Source organism: Penicillium expansum (genome assembly GCF_000769745.1).
Source record: "Penicillium expansum strain MD-8 chromosome Unknown contig378, whole genome shotgun sequence".
NCBI classification, from domain to species: Eukaryota; Fungi; Ascomycota; class Eurotiomycetes; order Eurotiales; family Aspergillaceae; genus Penicillium; species Penicillium expansum.
In genome coordinates, this window is record NW_015971420.1 from 75,335 (window position 1) to 91,676 (window position 16,342).

Genomic DNA, 16,342 nt, shown 5'->3' on the forward strand with positions numbered 1-16,342 from the left:
TGTATCTAACCCATCGGCCTTCACAGAACTTGAGTAGGGGAACACGGCCGCAGTTTCCTCTTTTGCCAAAACGGCGCCCCAATAGCCAAGGTTTGAGGCATATATAGTTAAATTTGATATGGAGCTTAGAATATGCATGTCTTTCCCCTGTCCTCCGCATGCATTTTCATCCACTCTGTAAAAACGCAATCAAGATCTAAATCACGTCATCGAGCTTTATCTTTAGCCCGCGTCTACCGGGATATCCTGAATACTAAAGTACTAAAGCAGTTCTACTTGCAGAGTACATCCGTAGACCTGCGCCCTTAACTTAAAATATGGTGCCACGAGGCTACCCATGCCACTCTTGGTCTGTTTACAGACGTATCAGCTTCTTCTGTTTACATCTTCCACTTTAGTCGCTGGCTAGTCTTCCTAGTGCATTCCTCGGCGCTTTTGGCCGTATCACGCAAGACATTCCTACCGCCCAGGTTATATAGGCACATATCCAAGGCCTGTGGATTCTCTTGGCTACCAGACTAGATGTTATAGCGGCATATAAGAGAAGAAATAGGCGACAGGAAGAAGCAAAAATGAAATAATGTGGCGTCGCGCCGTTCATCTTAGGCAGCTGACTCTAGGTAAGACATGGTCGGATCTGCAGCTGGTTATGGTTGCATAGCCGTGCTCATGGGTGCATGCATCTCCGCTACACAGAGTACTACGGACCATACATTGACCGTCTCCTCGGAGATGCTCTTCAATTTCAGCCTCTTCTTCCGTAGACGGGGTGGCGTTTGGCTTGTTTTATACGAGAACTTTGTCACATATTGACTAGTCATTCAGTTTGTCACATTATTGATTTCTTTTTTGCACTCATTTCTCGCCCTTGCCGCTAATATAACATAGCGCCGTTATGTTCGCTCGGCTCGGGGTTCCGTATTCTTGGTCCCCGAGTCCCCTGTGCCCCATTACTACATATGGATACGGGATCTTGTGTACCATTGGGAATTTATTCCATCTCCTGTGTCCGTGTGACTAATGACACGATGCGTTCTAGGTGCTTAATGGTCCTCGCGTGCATATGCAGGGGTGATCGTGAAGTCGCTTTTTCTAGGAATCCCGAGGAGGCGTCGCGATGATATTGCATGTAAGGAGTGTCCGTGGACCTGGGTGGGCAGTTTTTCATCTCGTACTCCTAATCCTTGTTCCTCACCGAAGAGCTGGCATGATCATGAAGAAGGATTCAAAATCCCTCGGAGAAAAAAAAGGAACCAGTTCAAGGATTTCTCCCGAAGCATCTCCGGCCCTTATGGTCAGTCCTAAGAGTTACGCTACTCATTACACCAAACTAGCTTTGTTCTAGAACTTATGAATTCCGATACCGGTGAGCTTGGAGCACCCGGGCGTAAGTACATACAGACAAATGTCGTCAAAGCTTGAGATCAAGGCAGATACTTGGTTAGATGAACAACACCAATATTTCGCAATCAATGTGATCGGACCCTTCCACTTATTAGCTTGAAGTCAATACAAAGTAGGGCGCATCTCTAGTGCCGGCTCAAGCCCCCGGTAGAATTGCGTGACACAATCGCGTTATTTTATCTCGTCATCCAGGGTACTTTGGAAACTAGTCAAATTTTATTTGCCTGACGTGCTGAACTATCGATGATAGATTTGGCCACCACAGGAATTTCTTCTCAAGCCATCCTCTAGCCATACCGTCTGTCCAGCATTAGACTTCGGTTCATCAAGTTGCTTCCAGACTCATTCTGTTGATCTGATACAGGCAGCCGAGTCGTTCGAGATTCTATTCATACAGTCTCCGGTCATCTCAGAATTTGCATCGAGGCAAAGGATCCGCTCCATGCGACCTGGGATCAGGCAAAAGGCCACAACGGACACATACTGCTAGGCAAGATAGCTGGCTTAATATCCTATTGTGTACATATCTCTGTTGACCAACTGTTGAGATAGGCGTGGGCTACTTATTTTTTTCAGAACAGCAGCTTAGCTTAGGGGAATGAGTCGACACCCAGCTAGATCCGCCAGGCCATCTCTCTCAACACAACCGATCCTCCTTCCCCAGTCTTCCTGGTCCCTGTTGTCTCATCACCAACACACCGTCTCCCGCCCTCCCCGAAGAAAATCAGCTAGATTCAATTTTTCGAGGTTTCTTGCCCTCACTACCCCTCGATAAATCGCACCTCTTCGGAAATGGATCTCGACATTCACATAATGATACATCGTTCCGCAGGTCAACCTCGCATAAACCATTCGATTGAGCTCTCAGAGAGTGGCTCTGACTGACCCAACGTATCCCTGATCTCTCCTTAGAGTCATATATATCTGTCATTTATACCATACCTTGCTAGACAAGAGATTTATGTCATGTTGCATATATTAACAGATATATTTGATAAAAGTCAAGTGGTTGGCATTTAGAAAGGCAGAAGGTCTAGAGCACTATGAAACAGCCATCTGATTTGAAACCGAGCGCGAAGCCTGGAAATGTAGGCATTGTGTCAAGCTTGCATTATGAATTATATCAGCCGAAGATCTCCTGACCAACCTGGTGATTTCACGATAGAGGAAGTGAGGAAGAAATAAAATTTGTGGTAACTATAGATCGTGCAAATGAGAATCTACACGAATATCTCAAGTCTAGAAAGACCTTTAGTAAACGGTGGTTTAGATGTTTCATTGAGATAATACACCACACCCATACTTTGAGTATTTGACACCGGGACATAAAACCTAGCAATATTTTGATAAAATATCAAAAAGTGCTCCTCCTGGCAGACTTTGGTATACCACGAATGGGCCTTAGGAAGACAATGCCGACCTTTTGTTCGCATTTTTCCTCCAAAGTTCAGGAGCTTGCTGACATCGGAATCACAGTGTCGCTTCGTAAATCGCCATGTTTTCGTGACTTTTCAAGGCAATCCTTATGGTGAATATTATTTCCAAAGAGCCCCGGCAAGAAAAGGCTATGTGCGAAGGGAATATCCATTTTATCTTGAGCAGGTAGATCTAATTCCAGTTGTTAACTCTTCGTATTTCTACTTTAGCGACATTCATATCTTGAAAAAATGACTGTGCTTACCATTTAGTTCGATAATTGAATGGCTCATAGAATCATTGAGACAGTTGTCGCTTCATGACCCGGAGTTTATCAAATAAATTCTCATAAGACTTGAGAAAATATTTATCCTCCGTCGATACATTCTTTCTCAACGGGAGGTCTTGACCGGGTTGGCACCATTCCGTTGAATTTGAGGAAGATTTTATTCGGGAAATCGATCTGCCCCGAAGCCTTTGTTCCATGATTACAGTGGATAGAGTAGGAGCGAAATATATAGCGGATCCGTTGGCAACAGTTGTGGTTGGCGTAGGGGGGGATTGGTCTATCAAGAGATAACTGCAGGTATCTGGGCAAAAAGAGCCTTGCGATGGATATTTGCCGCAGGTCACACATGGGTCATATTTGTAGGGCATTTTGCGAGACTATCGAAATTGACAATTCTTGGGATTGCAATGCAGAAAATAAAACGTTTGCGTGTTCCTCATTAATAGACTCATGATGGTTCTAGTAGACTTACGCAATTGATTCAAGTAGCAAGCATAAAACTTAGTCAAGTGTGCTGTCAGACCACAACGATATTTTAAAGTTTAAACGCCAAAATCGTGCTATTGGCTGGAAATATGTGCCACTCGGTTCCAACCATTTAGAGGTGACCGAATGCAACCTTAACCTGTGGATGAGCACCTGGCTTGTCTATACGCTTGGGTTTTGAACTTCACTTTTAGCTTTAAAATTGGTCGAGACCACAATGTCATGCCACATCGTGTTGGATGAGTGGTCGGCAAAACCGGTGCGTCGACATGGATAACATCATTGATTTCCCCATACTTTCCAGTGGTCTACGTAGTGTCAAATTCCTACAGTAACCACGGGCAGAACCTGGCCAATATTCAAAGTGACCAGTCTCGAGAATGTAGGACTCCAAGGTATTCGAACAGAAATGAGGGGCTCATAGTGGGAAAGGCTGCATATTCAGGGCACAAGGGATCACTCTTGGACGGTTCACATACCTCTCTCATCTGATATTCCCCCGCTTTATTGTTGACTTCAATATGGCGGACCGAAACCCTGGCATTCGAGCCACCGTGGATCTGATAATCCTTGATTACATAGTATGCCTCATATTCATGTTTATTTTTACACCTCCCTGTTATAAATGATGTCTAAATCTCGGGAGGCACTAGGATCACGCTAATTACTTGAGAACCTCAACTTTAGTGGACGTACTGGAGAGTTATTTTACCGCCGCATTCCCCACTTTATTTCCAAAGGGGTCGAAGGCCATTTAGAAAAGCGCACCATCCCAGTGTCCTTAAGTGCTCTTTCTGAGTGGGGTTTGAGTCACCATAGCAGAAGGTAAACGGGCTTTATGAGGTATTCTTCGTCTCTGCTGACCACTGTAGGTTTGCCCGCCACAAGACTTTCATGTACCTGTTATTCGACACCTTGCAGCTTCGAAGGTCATCACTGGGCAATGCCTTTGGTTAAAACGCGATATTGGAGATCGGCGGCGCATGATATTGCTTCTTTAATAGTGGACCAACTTGAAAAAGCCGCATAAGATGTCAAGGCCGGTCAAAACGCGACCAGAATCAGTGTACTTTGATTATGAAAATATGTGTAATAGTAATTCAGGTATCTTAATTTTTCTACCGTTCTAAAGTCAGGCATTCAGGCACTAAACCACCTACAAAAGGGGGTTTGAACCCTGAGTCCTATAGTCTTCGTAGGCCTCTCTAGTTCTAAGCAGTATAAACCAAAATTTCGGCAGTTGAATTAAATTCGGTCCACAAGTTTGATGCTCCGCTCGTTTTGAACAAAAATTCTTCATGTGTATTGCCTCAACATGGCAGTTCCATTGAAGTTACAAACGTACGGTACTTTCTTGTTGTTTACTGCGCAGTAAGTCTATAATTGGTTCGTTTTCTGGCGCAGTGATTGCCCAATTCTGCCCTGGGCGTGTTACTATGGTTAAATTTCCCATTTTCACAGCAAATACGGATTCTTTTAGAGGGATTAAATATCACTCTGAGAGACCTACTCCACATGCACCTGTACGTACCGATTTCCTATATGAGTTGCCTCTGATTTTATGAGCGTGTTAAGGCTCAGGCTTACTCAGTAGAGATATAATTATACTCAGTGGCAGATTTTAGAAAAGAACAAGAGAGAAGAAAGCGGCGAGGCTGATATTAACCGCTCCTGTAGCTACTATGAGAATGTTACACCTTCTCAACGGTAAGACCTACGTGTCGAACACTCCCGATGTGGTATCAAATGGCGGAACTAGAATAAATCAATGTTCAAAACTAATGTGTAATGAAGGCTAACTGGGTTTCAAGGCCTGATTCCTTATTTCTCATCTCAAAATCGATGCTATAGAAATGCCTGACCGAAATTGATTGTCACGTCATATAATCAAGGAAAACCAAGATAAGAACCTAAAAATTATTCATATTTCTCTCTGGCCTAAATAGGTTGATGTTTGTGTCTCTTTTCTAGTCAGACTATAGATTGGTTCACATCTCCTGGCTGTAAACAGGGAAGGGTTAGTATTCGTGTCCGATACACTTCCCCTGGCTCAATTCCTAGATAGCGCGTCGTCTTGAAACTATTCCACCTGTGGTCAGAATCTGTTTATCTAGAGCTTAGGAACAGACTTCACCTCCAATGTAGATTTCCTAATGCCATATCCCGACGGAGATCAATGAACTTCAGCACCTGTCGATCAGTTTCTTCCCCCCATATAGGCACATTGGCTAGCGCAGTATACCACCGCTTATAGCAATCAATCAACATCTCACCGGCTTTATTCATAGCATGTTGCGTAGAAATCCCGTGTTCCATAAGAACTTCTATTAGGTTGTAGTCAGTTCCTTCTTGCTGGACGGAGACTTAGCATGTGAGAGCACAGATAGAGCACCAGATACCTACTATGTCCCTCTTATAAGAAAGTATGTCATTGCAACTGGAGAATATCAATCATTTTTTCCTTCCGGTCTGCCAGAGATCTCTAGAGTTTGACTTACAGGATAACCATTTCTGTTGAGAGATAGCTCAACTCCTGAAGGGATGGATGGGTCTGAACGTTTTGCGGAAGGTCAATGCCGAGAATGGCTCTAAATGGCGAGGTTAGTATGCTTTATACAGCTTTAATGGTCCCAAGAGAAACGTACTCGCAGCAGGCGAAGGCTGAGTATACACCAACATTCTTCCTCCGCAGTTCCAAGTATTTATCCACATCGCGCGGACCTATGCGTAAGCCACCTGTAGCACGGACCTGTTGAAGTTGTCCGCAAAAGAAATCTTCGTGTGCGTCTTTCAACCGCTGCTGTGTGGCTTATAATGCCAGGGTGTTAGCTGAGAGTAATATATCAAGCAATCCAAATTGTTCGAGGTATCTTCTTCAGTATAACATACCGTGAGATGCAGACTAATGTGCTCTAATCAGCTTGGGTTTTAGGTCATAGGTGAAGGGTAATTTGGTACCTTTGCTATACGGTCCCAGACCGTCTGAAATATAAACCCAAGTGGATCTTCGTACATCGAAACCGAGCACCGTGTTCCATTCATGATTGCTATAATCTTGCCAATTTCTTCTTCCGCTGCAATCGGATTATCCTTGAGATGACCCTCGTCGAATTCTGTAAATATTAGAATGTAAGTTAGATTTTCCTACATAATTCCTTTCCCGTGTCACGTTAGCTCATTTACTTACGGTCATCAAAAAGAAAGATCTATAAAGCCAAAATTAGTATATCCAATTATAACTAGGAATATGGATAGTTTTATACCCATGTGCTCCAGTCTACTAGCACTTGGAAGGCATCCTCGCCGCAGGATGGTGCCCATATAGCAGTGAGGTAAGCAAAGTCGATTTCGGAAAGCTTTGCCGCGTATTTATCATCTGCCTGGAGAGCACTTTATATAGTGTAAGCCTTGACCTTTCTCAGGTAATATTTGTGCACATACTTGACAATAAGGGGATTGCCTTTGGACTTCACATGAGAATAATTTGGGTTGATGGTTGGCTTGGCGGCCATGATTGAGCAAAACAAGTCTGGCAAATAGACTGACCGTTCTTGATGGCTGTTTCCGGGAGGCTTGCTGGTAGCATGCGTGGGATTAGGGGGATCATATCCCAGCGAGGACATGAGTGAGCTTGGGTCAATTGGTGGAGGATCAGACGGCGGTATCTTGATCAGTGGTTCTCTGTTAGCGGGATTTCTACCCAGAGAATCAAACCACGCAAGCATATTGAATAGAGCACTATAGAACGGTGTAAATTTGGGATCTGAATCGATTCCAAATTGATTGGTGCTATAAGATAGTGCCAGAAACTTGTAATCTGTCTAATCTCTTCATACCCGGGATAGAAGGCCGTATTTATGGCCTCTCTTCCACCCCTGTATATTCATAAATCCCTCACTCATTTTTGAGAAAACAGAAAGGAGCAGGATTCTCTTGGATTCAAATTGATTGAACCCAACAATTGAATTGGACCAATGGCGCTAATCTCGATTCTGTAGGAGTGCGATATTTTTGCTATGTAAAGCTGGCATCGCGAGTCATGGTACGGAGTATATAACGACGAATTAGGGCTAGCGTTGAAGAGCCCCTAATGCCATATTAATTACTAAGAACTAACTAACTAGGTATAATTCTCATCAAAGTATACTTGGAACGATCTTTATCCCGCTGTAGAATTTATATACTTGTCCTCAAGCGGATGCTGAACTGTATGTCAATAGCAGTAGTGTAGCAAACTGACGAGATCGAAAAAAAATATCCAGTTTGATTAATGCCCCATGTAATATCGAGCAGGCAACCGTGCCAAGCGCTCAAGTTATATGGAAATATAGCTAGATACATCAAGCCAAATACGTGAGTTCCTGCCCGATATCTGTTGTAGTGTGTGGCCTTAGACCGTCAGTTTAGGGCCTCAGGCACTAATCCCTCCATGGCTAGATCGCCGGGACCCTTAAAATGTAGGACTTGGTGGTACATATGTTGTATTGGAAGTATGCATATGTGACTCGACGGAAACGGTAAAAGAAGCAATAGTTTCACGCTAGTTTCGCGCTAGTTTCGCGTTAAATTCGCATTAGATTCGCGTGATATGTGATATGCTGTGACCGGCACGGCCCGCGCTAAATTATGTGATACCTACCTACCTAGGTACATATCGCCTCATATATAGTCCAATGGTAATATAGAGACCAAAAATATATGGTCCGCCTTAAGGATTTAACTTAAAAAGTGGTGCTAAGAGGTCCTTCGCCCACTAATCGTAAAGGTTGAGGAAATACTAAGAATAAGTTAGGCGCACCCATCTGTTCTCTAGCGCTAGTGGAATATAACCTATCTGGCATGTAGCCCACACTAGTGATCCTGTACATTGCTACATTCAGCTACCCACAGCGGATCTGCTGCATACGCTGACTCGTAGATTATGCACATCGCCATATTCAGCCAGCTACGATAAATCTGCTGTATAAGCTCACTTATGGCCGTGGTATGCATTGTGATATTGAAAAGTCCGGTCGTAGTTGGGCTTTGTCTCGACCTTACTCGGAGCCCAATAGAGTCAAATGTTATGAGACTGCTAGATGCTGCACAGTTATATGAAGTCATTGTTGTCCCTTTCTAGATGGCAGAACGCAAAAACACGTGTAAACTTGGCTAGCTGATAGCTTTCTTTTTAATCTTCTCCAGCATACACAGAGACACCAAATTGCGTCATAAACACCGCGGCTATCGTTGTCCCGTATCATATCATCCTAAGATCTCCTCATTTCATCTCCATCATCAATCATGCCCCAAAGCCCTGGAGAGACCCCAGACTTATTAATATCACATTTCATCTAACCAGGGAAGGAATCACTGCTATAAATCTCCAGCCAAGCCTCAACAACTTGCACAAAGTGTACCAGGCTGCCTACCCAAGACCTTTTCTCTCTCTCTTTCGCCGAAGATGCATCTAGCAGCGTCTGTAGTGACTCCTCGTCAATCATCATACATATACGAAACATGGCTGCATTATCTCGCCTGACTTGCGCATCGTCCCGTTTTCGAAATGAACTTTGACCTCATCGACTGACGCCCCATCAAATTGGGTGGCATCTTCCATGATAGCTAGGTAGTGCATGGCCAAGAGCTCATCATAGACAGTCTGCTCTCAATCGTCTGGCACGTTTCCCAACGCCATTGGCGCCAATGGGAACGAGGAACAAGAGGGCGCCCAGGAATGCCATCATTGCCGTCTTACGTTCAGCCTCCTTCTCAGCCTCAGTGTAGTCGTCAGCAATCTTAACGACTTGTTTCATCTGCTCAACAGCTTCAAGCGCCATGAATATAGGCATAGCCACCGAGTCCACAAGGTCTAAGGGGTCACCCTCGTAGGTCCAAACCTAGATATCCACGATCAGACTTCCAATCTGAGGCGATATGGTAAATTACATTGTATGAGCTATTCTCAATTCTCATGCAGACATATGTATCCTTCCATTCTCCATCCGAGAAATTGATTGCCAAATTCCACCAAATATGTGTTAAATTACATTGGATATAGCAAGAACGTACCGCTTGCTATAATAATCGCTTAATATTTCGCTTGCTTGTCGTGAATTTACGGCATCTCATTCCCTTGTTATGCACCTGCATGCTTATTCGCAGATAATATAGGAGATGTGGTTATATATCGCCAGCAAACAAGAGACCCAAAAATGGGTTCGAGGAGTCTCGGGTGATTGATGTCAGTATCCTGGTGGCTGCGCTAATTCACCGGGGTCAATTGGCAATCTTAGCACGAAGCATTTGTCTAAATGAAATTCAAATGTTCAGATCGCCGTAGTTAGTCATTAAGGCTCTTCGTAGCATTGTTGCCGAGGTAATGAGCAGCTGTCGCGTCACACGACAACCATAGTATCTTCCGATTTTTCCCTGAATAGCCCACAGCAACTCGTCACTTTACGAAGTAGCCTTGATACACTCTTTCATATTGTCTTTTGTACACTGGTCAACATACCTACCACTGAATTTCACAGGACGACCTTGGAAGTCAGTCCCACAACAGCACAGAGGACCTTGAGGACTTCCAAGGAAGCTATCTTGTCGCACTCCCACCTCCTTCTCTTCTCTTCACTCTAACGACTACACGTACTACTACCAACAACACGTCTTATATCAAACAAACCATCCATAGGATGAGCAATGCATTGGAACGAAAACATACAAGGTCTATTCAAAGGTCATCATCAGAGTGCAGGCTAACAAAAAAAAAGCACGAATCCATCATGATCACGCCGCGACCCCTTGCCAGAACTTCATCCTAGGACACAGCTAGCATCGGCAACAGAAATCGTTAAGATCCGTTCGCAAGAGCCAGGCCCGCAATCGTGGTCTCGTCTCATCCATTTTCGATTCATGACTCTTTCCCATCGTCAGCACACTCCCACCACACAACCCCCAGTTCCCATGGAAAACATAAAATGGGCGATAAACGTGAAAAAAAGCAATGGAAAAGCAAGGATCAAGGACCCGAAACGTGTATGCAAAAGAAGAAGGGGGGAAAAAAGAATTGGACAAGGCGAGAGATTCGAAAGAGGATTACAGGAGAAAATTGGGAAATGGAACCCGAGAAGACAGAAAAAAGAGAAAATGATATCTTCCAGGTCTTCAAAGGAAACGCCATTGCAAAGCATAAAGAAAACAAACAGGTTCCCCGCGTCAAATCGGGGTTAAGGAGAAGGGCCCCCTTCACATGGTATCATAAGCGAAGTCTTCATCATTGGCCTAGCATCAACCCCCATTTACGGCATGGAAATTGTCTCCGGAATCCTTTTACTGCGAAGCGCACTGCACCCGCTCGGCACCGCCGGGTACGTCATCTTCATCCTCGTCCATGCCGGTCGCGGCTGCGCCGTGGGCGCGGGCCTGGTCGTGCTCGTTCTCGGGGTCCTCAAGCTCGAAGTCCTCGACCATGGCGTCGGTCGGGGGAACGACCTTCTCGGAGCGAGGAGGAAGGACCTTCTCAAGGAGTTCCAGGTTCTGGAGGTCCTCCTTCTTAGGGAACTTGACATCGAACTTGATGTACAGGTTGCCGTGGTCGTGGTGGCGGAACGAGGGCATACCCTGGCCGTGGATGACCTTGATAGCATCTAAAAACAATTGTTAGTAACAAGTTTCACGAGGCTTGTACAGGAAAAAAATTGTAAGTCACATACCAGGAACGATAACCTCGCCGGGGGCGATGTTCACGGTCATCCACCGATCGTCGAGGTGCTCAATGTGGATGGCACCGCCGGCAAGAGCGGTAAGAAGGTCGATCTCGGCCTGGTAGAACAGGTCGTCGCCCTTGCGCTGGAAGCGGGCGTGGGGCTTCTGCTCAATCTCGAACACGACATCACCGGGCATAACACCAGGCATCTGGTCACCCTCGCCGCGGAACTCAATCTTGTGGCCATCGCGCACACCTTTGTCGACGTGAACGTGAAGAACCTTGCGCTCAACGACGGTCTTCTTGCCGTTACACTTCTTGCAGCGATCCTTATCACGGACGATCTCGCCTTCACCGTTGCAGTCGGGGCAGACGGTCTGGAAGCGCTGGATCATGGGACCCATCTGGCGCATCATAGTCTTCATACCGCTACCGTTGCAACCCGCGCACTCCTTAACAGCGCCCTCCTTTCCACCGCGGCCATCACAGCCACCGCAGATGACGGACTTCTGGAGTGCCAACTTGGAGACCTTGCCCTTGTAGATATCCTCGAGGTTAACCTTGTGCACGTGGTGGATTGTGCGGGCCTTCTTCGGGCCTTGTTCACGCATGCCGCCGCCGAACATTCCACCGAAGGGGCCGCCGCCGCCGCCGCCGAAGAATTGAGAGAACAAATCCTCGGCGTTCATGCCGCCGCCACCACCGCCGTGCTCCAGGCCCTCTTCACCGAGCTGATCATACAGCTGACGCTTCTCGGGGTCGGAAAGAGTCTCGTAGGCGTGGGACAGTTCCTTGAACTTCTCTGCGGCATCGGGGTTGTTGGTGTTCTTGTCTTCATGTGACAAAAGGATGTCAGCTGAGTGTTTCCATATATGCTATTCGGAGTCTCCGGGATTTTCACATACCAGGGTGGTACTTGAGAGCACCCTTCTTATAGGCAGTCTTGAGCTGAGCCTCAGTAGCGGTGGGAGCGACCTAAATGAAAGAAACGCCAAGTCAGATTTGGAGCACGAATCAAACCGGCCTAGAAACCGGTCAAGTATAGTTTGCACATACCCCGAGGGTGTCGTAGAACTTGGTTTCCTTGACCATTGTGAAGTATGCGGGGAATCAAGAGGCGTAAGAAAGAAATCAATATTAGGTATTCCCGTGGAATCCAGAAATGAAGCGGGAGAATGGAGGGGAGAGAAAGGCGCCGAAAACTTTAAGACGGCTTTTATAAGTGAAATGCCAAATGGACAACAATTGCGGGTATTTGAAGTCCTGGCTGAAAGGTTGATGAGAAAGTGGAGGAGGGGGAGAGAAAGGGCGAGATGGTTATCTGAACAATAATAATCGAAGCCAAAAAAAGGCTGAGTAACTTTTTTACCCAGGCACCGGTATGGGGCTCGTAAAATTACCCAATAAATTACCAGGGCAACTAAGGATTCACGATTTTACACTAGTTTTCTTTGTCTCGCTTTGGAGCAGATTTTGCTATTTTTCAATATATAATCGACAAATTGCTCGACAATACGGGCTATTCTTCATCTTCAACTCTTCTGGTGGCTTCTATGTACATCCCAAATTGGCCCGAGCGCTGATTCTACGGGATTCTGCGGCCTTCGATGGTCTTCGCAAGTTTTCTCCGCGCTTCCATGGTTTCTTTTTATTACTGCTGACTAACGCTGTATATTTCATCCATCAGGCGCCAGATATAGTTATGTCTAAGTTGAAGATGTCCGCAATGGGATCATTCTCTAGTGGGTGTTGTTTTTAGCGATTTATTAGTCTAATTAGCATTTCATTTGAGGGTTGTATACGGGTTTTTGCATATTGTATCCTGCATACCATCCCTGTAAATGTACCAGTAACTTGCAATGCAGAAATTTTGAACCCTCGCCACTGACAGCCACCCTCTAGCCACATATCTTCTCTTATCGATAAGCCAAGAGACGAGGGGGAAAAAAAGCTCTTCGCGGTCCACTCGGGTCCATCGTCATAGAGGGGTTCGGAACTCTCCGATTGCACCTGGAGTAGATTTCCGTACTCCGCGTAGTTTTCCTTATCTTGTCCCCTCTCTACTCCGTAGCCCACACATCAGCTCAATTACTACACACTTCAAAATGGAACAGGATCCCGGATTCATTGCCGCCGTGGAAGAGGCGAAGCAGGGCCTCTCTGAGGGAGGTGTCCCAATCGGTGCTGCCCTGGTCTCGAAGGATGGAAAGATCCTTGGCCGTGGTCACAACATGCGCGTCCAGAAGGGAAGCGCTGTCTTGCATGTCAGTATAGCGTGATATAATCCAATTGAGATCAATTGTCGATCTATATCTATATCCACTATTATAGCGTTCATGAACTACCGCTAACACACACAAGGCCGAGATGTCCGCTCTCGAAAACTCCGGCCGTCTTCCTGCCTCCGCTTACGAGGGTGCTACCATGTACACCACCCTCTCGCCCTGTGATATGTGTACTGGTGCTTGTATCCTCTACAAGGTGAAGCGGATTGTCATTGGTGAGAACCAGAGCTTCATGGGTGGTGAGGAGCTTCTGCTCAACAAGGGCAAGGAGGTTGTCGTTTTGGATAATGCCGAGTGCAAGGAATTGATGACCAACTTCATGAAGGAGAAGCCTGAGCTATGGTATGTTATTTTTGGTGCTTGGTCTATCGGAATGCGTAAAGCGGCTCTCGGTCGGCTCGCAGTTGCCTTGAGGATTGTTGGCTGTTTCATGATCATCAATACTAACTGTAGTGTCCGCTATACAGGAACGAGGATATCGCTGTCTAATATCATAAGGCCTGCATATATCATAGCCCTAAATACCCTGAGAATTGAAATATTCACGCCCGAAATATGTGTTTTTAAATCCAATGTAGTCTTTTAATCTGAGTCGGGGAAGAAGCCGACTGCTTATGAAATTCAAGAAACACACAATTATACGGTCAAGCGGTGAATCTCTTCAAAGAAGAACTTGAGGTTCTCGGGGTCGACGAATGGAGTGACACCTGCGTTGAGAGAGAATTAGTTGAATGATATGGAACCCAAATTATAAGAGTTCGACTAACCGTGGCCCAAGTTGCAGATCCATCCCTGCTTGCCCTTCTTGAATCCCTCAACCATGGGCTCAAGGGTGGCAGTAATAGCTGGGGGGCCACCGTAGAGCATGCCAGGATCCGCGTTGCCCTGGATGGTCACACGACCGTTGGCAATGCGCATGGCCTCACCGGCATCGTGCAGCCAGTCCAAGCCGACAACATTGTAGCCTGAATCACAAAGGTCATCCAGAGCGTACCATGCGCCCTTTGCGAAGACGGTCATGGGGACAGGCTCCAGGCCCATCTCCTGTAACCGCTTGGGCAGGTTGGCGGAGATGTGGCGCAGATAAGGAAGCGAGAACGACTTGAACGAGACGGGAGACAGCTCGCCAGCCCAGGAGTCAAAGACCTGCACTAGCTGCGCTCCGGCAGCGACCTGGAGCGCAAGGTATTCCACACAGATCTCGGCAATCTTCTGTAGAAGAGCCTGTGCCTCGGCGGGGTACTTGTAGACCCATTTCTTGGACTGCACGAAGAGCTTGCTGCCACCGCCTTCGACCATGTAGCACAGCAGGGTCCATGGTGCACCACAGAAGCCGATCAGGGGCACCCGGCCCTTCAGCTTGAATCGTGTGAGTGTAATTGCTTTATAGACGTAGTCAAGCTCTGCTTTCACGTCCACTTCCTTCGCCATGACCTTCTCGTACTGTCCGTCCGTCGGGGAGTCGAGCGGCTCGGGGAAATGAGGTCCCTTCTTGTCCAGCATCTCCACGACCATTCCCATGGCCTGGGGAATGACTAGAATATCAGAGAAGATGATTGCGGCGTCGATGAGGCCTTCATAACGCTCAATGGGCTGGAGGGTCAAGGTCGATGCGATTTCGGGTGTGCGGCAGCATTCGAAGAAGTCACGGCCGGCCTTCGCCTCATGGTATTCGGGGAGGTATCGACCAGCTGTTGAATAAAGAGAGAAAAAATGTCAATCAATTGCTCTTGGGGGAGTGGTGCATGAATAAGTCTAACTCACCCTGTCGCATGACCCATATCGGAGGACGCTCCACCTTCTCACCTGCGATTGTCAGCTCCGATTAAAACACAAAACACAGAAAAGACATACCCCGTGCAGCCCTCAACAGCAAGTCGTTTTTCAAAGGCTCAAATTGTTCCTGCATTTTGTCGATGGAATATGCAAGTGGGATGGAGGGGGAGAAGTGGGATTATAAGAAGGCTCCCCGGGTACCGCGGCCCGTGATCATCAGAAAACACAGTGGCAACCCTTTATCCCCGTACATTCATGACTGCGTTTTCTTCCCGAGGTTTCTTTCTATTGTTAATTTTTGGCAATAGTTAGGTAATTTCGCATCCATTATAATATAGCTAGAATTCGAGTTGTCAAATTGATTAATATGTTTGTGTGTCTTAGCCATGGATATCACCGGTCATATTGTCTCTTGTGAGACAGCTTTTCTATCAGATGTTGACCTATCCGTCCTTCTATATTTACTAGAACTTACCCCTGCGGACTCCTACCGTCGGTCAAAAACATTACTTTGGTATAATAGCCCCATGGTTTTCCCGTAGATCAAACGCCGAGTCGCCGGAGCCTCCGAGAGCTTAAAGATGCTCTAATCTGCTTCTAACCACCATAAGTCTAACTAAGAACTATGACTAGGGTCCGATTGGATGGGACCATTCGCGGGAGATCCTCAGCAGAGTTAGGCTACCGTGGTGAATTGATAATGTCTCAGCCCCTCTGGGCCATCCTATCAGGGCACATTCTGGCTTGCTAGTGAACTGGGTGCTCCATAGACAAAGAAGCAATTATATCCCGAAAGGCGATGGTCAACTTCGGCAATACTACATGGCATTCTCGTACTGACTCGGGTCTGTTTTATGTATTCTGTTTCTTCACAATAGGGGGCAGAAAATCCAAAAAGGTAGTGGAAACAAAGATGGTATAGATAGAACCATACGAATATATATTTCGATCGCGGCAAGCGATTTTTCCGACTATGCTTTTTTCCCTCTCGGACGAAGA

At 46.3% G+C, this 16,342-nt stretch overlaps 4 protein-coding genes across 4 annotated transcripts; 1 reads left to right on the forward strand and 3 right to left on the reverse strand.

Moving 5' to 3' along the window:
* Positions 1-5,922: 5,922 nt before the first annotated feature.
* Positions 5,923-7,320, reverse strand: PEX2_110160 (terpene synthase family protein; the record flags this gene model as incomplete). The annotated part of the gene is made up of 8 exons (XM_016748282.1): positions 5,923-5,947; positions 6,094-6,183; positions 6,241-6,403; positions 6,485-6,497; positions 6,554-6,708; positions 6,783-6,801; positions 6,859-6,985; positions 7,037-7,320. The coding sequence occupies 8 exons, from the start codon at positions 7,318-7,320 to the stop codon at positions 5,923-5,925; spliced, it is 876 nt and encodes a 291-aa protein (XP_016595124.1).
* A 3,586-nt stretch (positions 7,321-10,906) lies between these two features.
* PEX2_110170 (type I HSP40 co-chaperone YDJ1) lies at positions 10,907-12,374 on the reverse strand (the record flags this gene model as incomplete). The annotated part of the gene is made up of 4 exons (XM_016748283.1): positions 10,907-11,223; positions 11,290-12,138; positions 12,188-12,257; positions 12,339-12,374. The coding sequence occupies 4 exons, from the start codon at positions 12,372-12,374 to the stop codon at positions 10,907-10,909; spliced, it is 1,272 nt and encodes a 423-aa protein (XP_016595125.1).
* Positions 12,375-13,387: 1,013 nt separating this feature from the next.
* PEX2_110180 (cytosine deaminase) lies at positions 13,388-14,056 on the forward strand (the record flags this gene model as incomplete). Its single annotated transcript, XM_016748284.1, has 3 exons — positions 13,388-13,546; positions 13,644-13,909; positions 14,035-14,056. 3 exons carry the CDS (start codon positions 13,388-13,390, stop codon positions 14,054-14,056), a joined length of 447 nt encoding a protein of 148 aa, XP_016595126.1.
* Positions 14,057-14,203: 147 nt separating this feature from the next.
* Positions 14,204-15,476, reverse strand: PEX2_110190 (uroporphyrinogen decarboxylase HEM12; the record flags this gene model as incomplete). Its single annotated transcript, XM_016748285.1, has 4 exons — positions 14,204-14,274; positions 14,335-15,258; positions 15,332-15,373; positions 15,422-15,476. 4 exons carry the CDS (start codon positions 15,474-15,476, stop codon positions 14,204-14,206), a joined length of 1,092 nt encoding a protein of 363 aa, XP_016595127.1.
* Between the last annotated feature and the right edge of the window lie 866 nt (positions 15,477-16,342).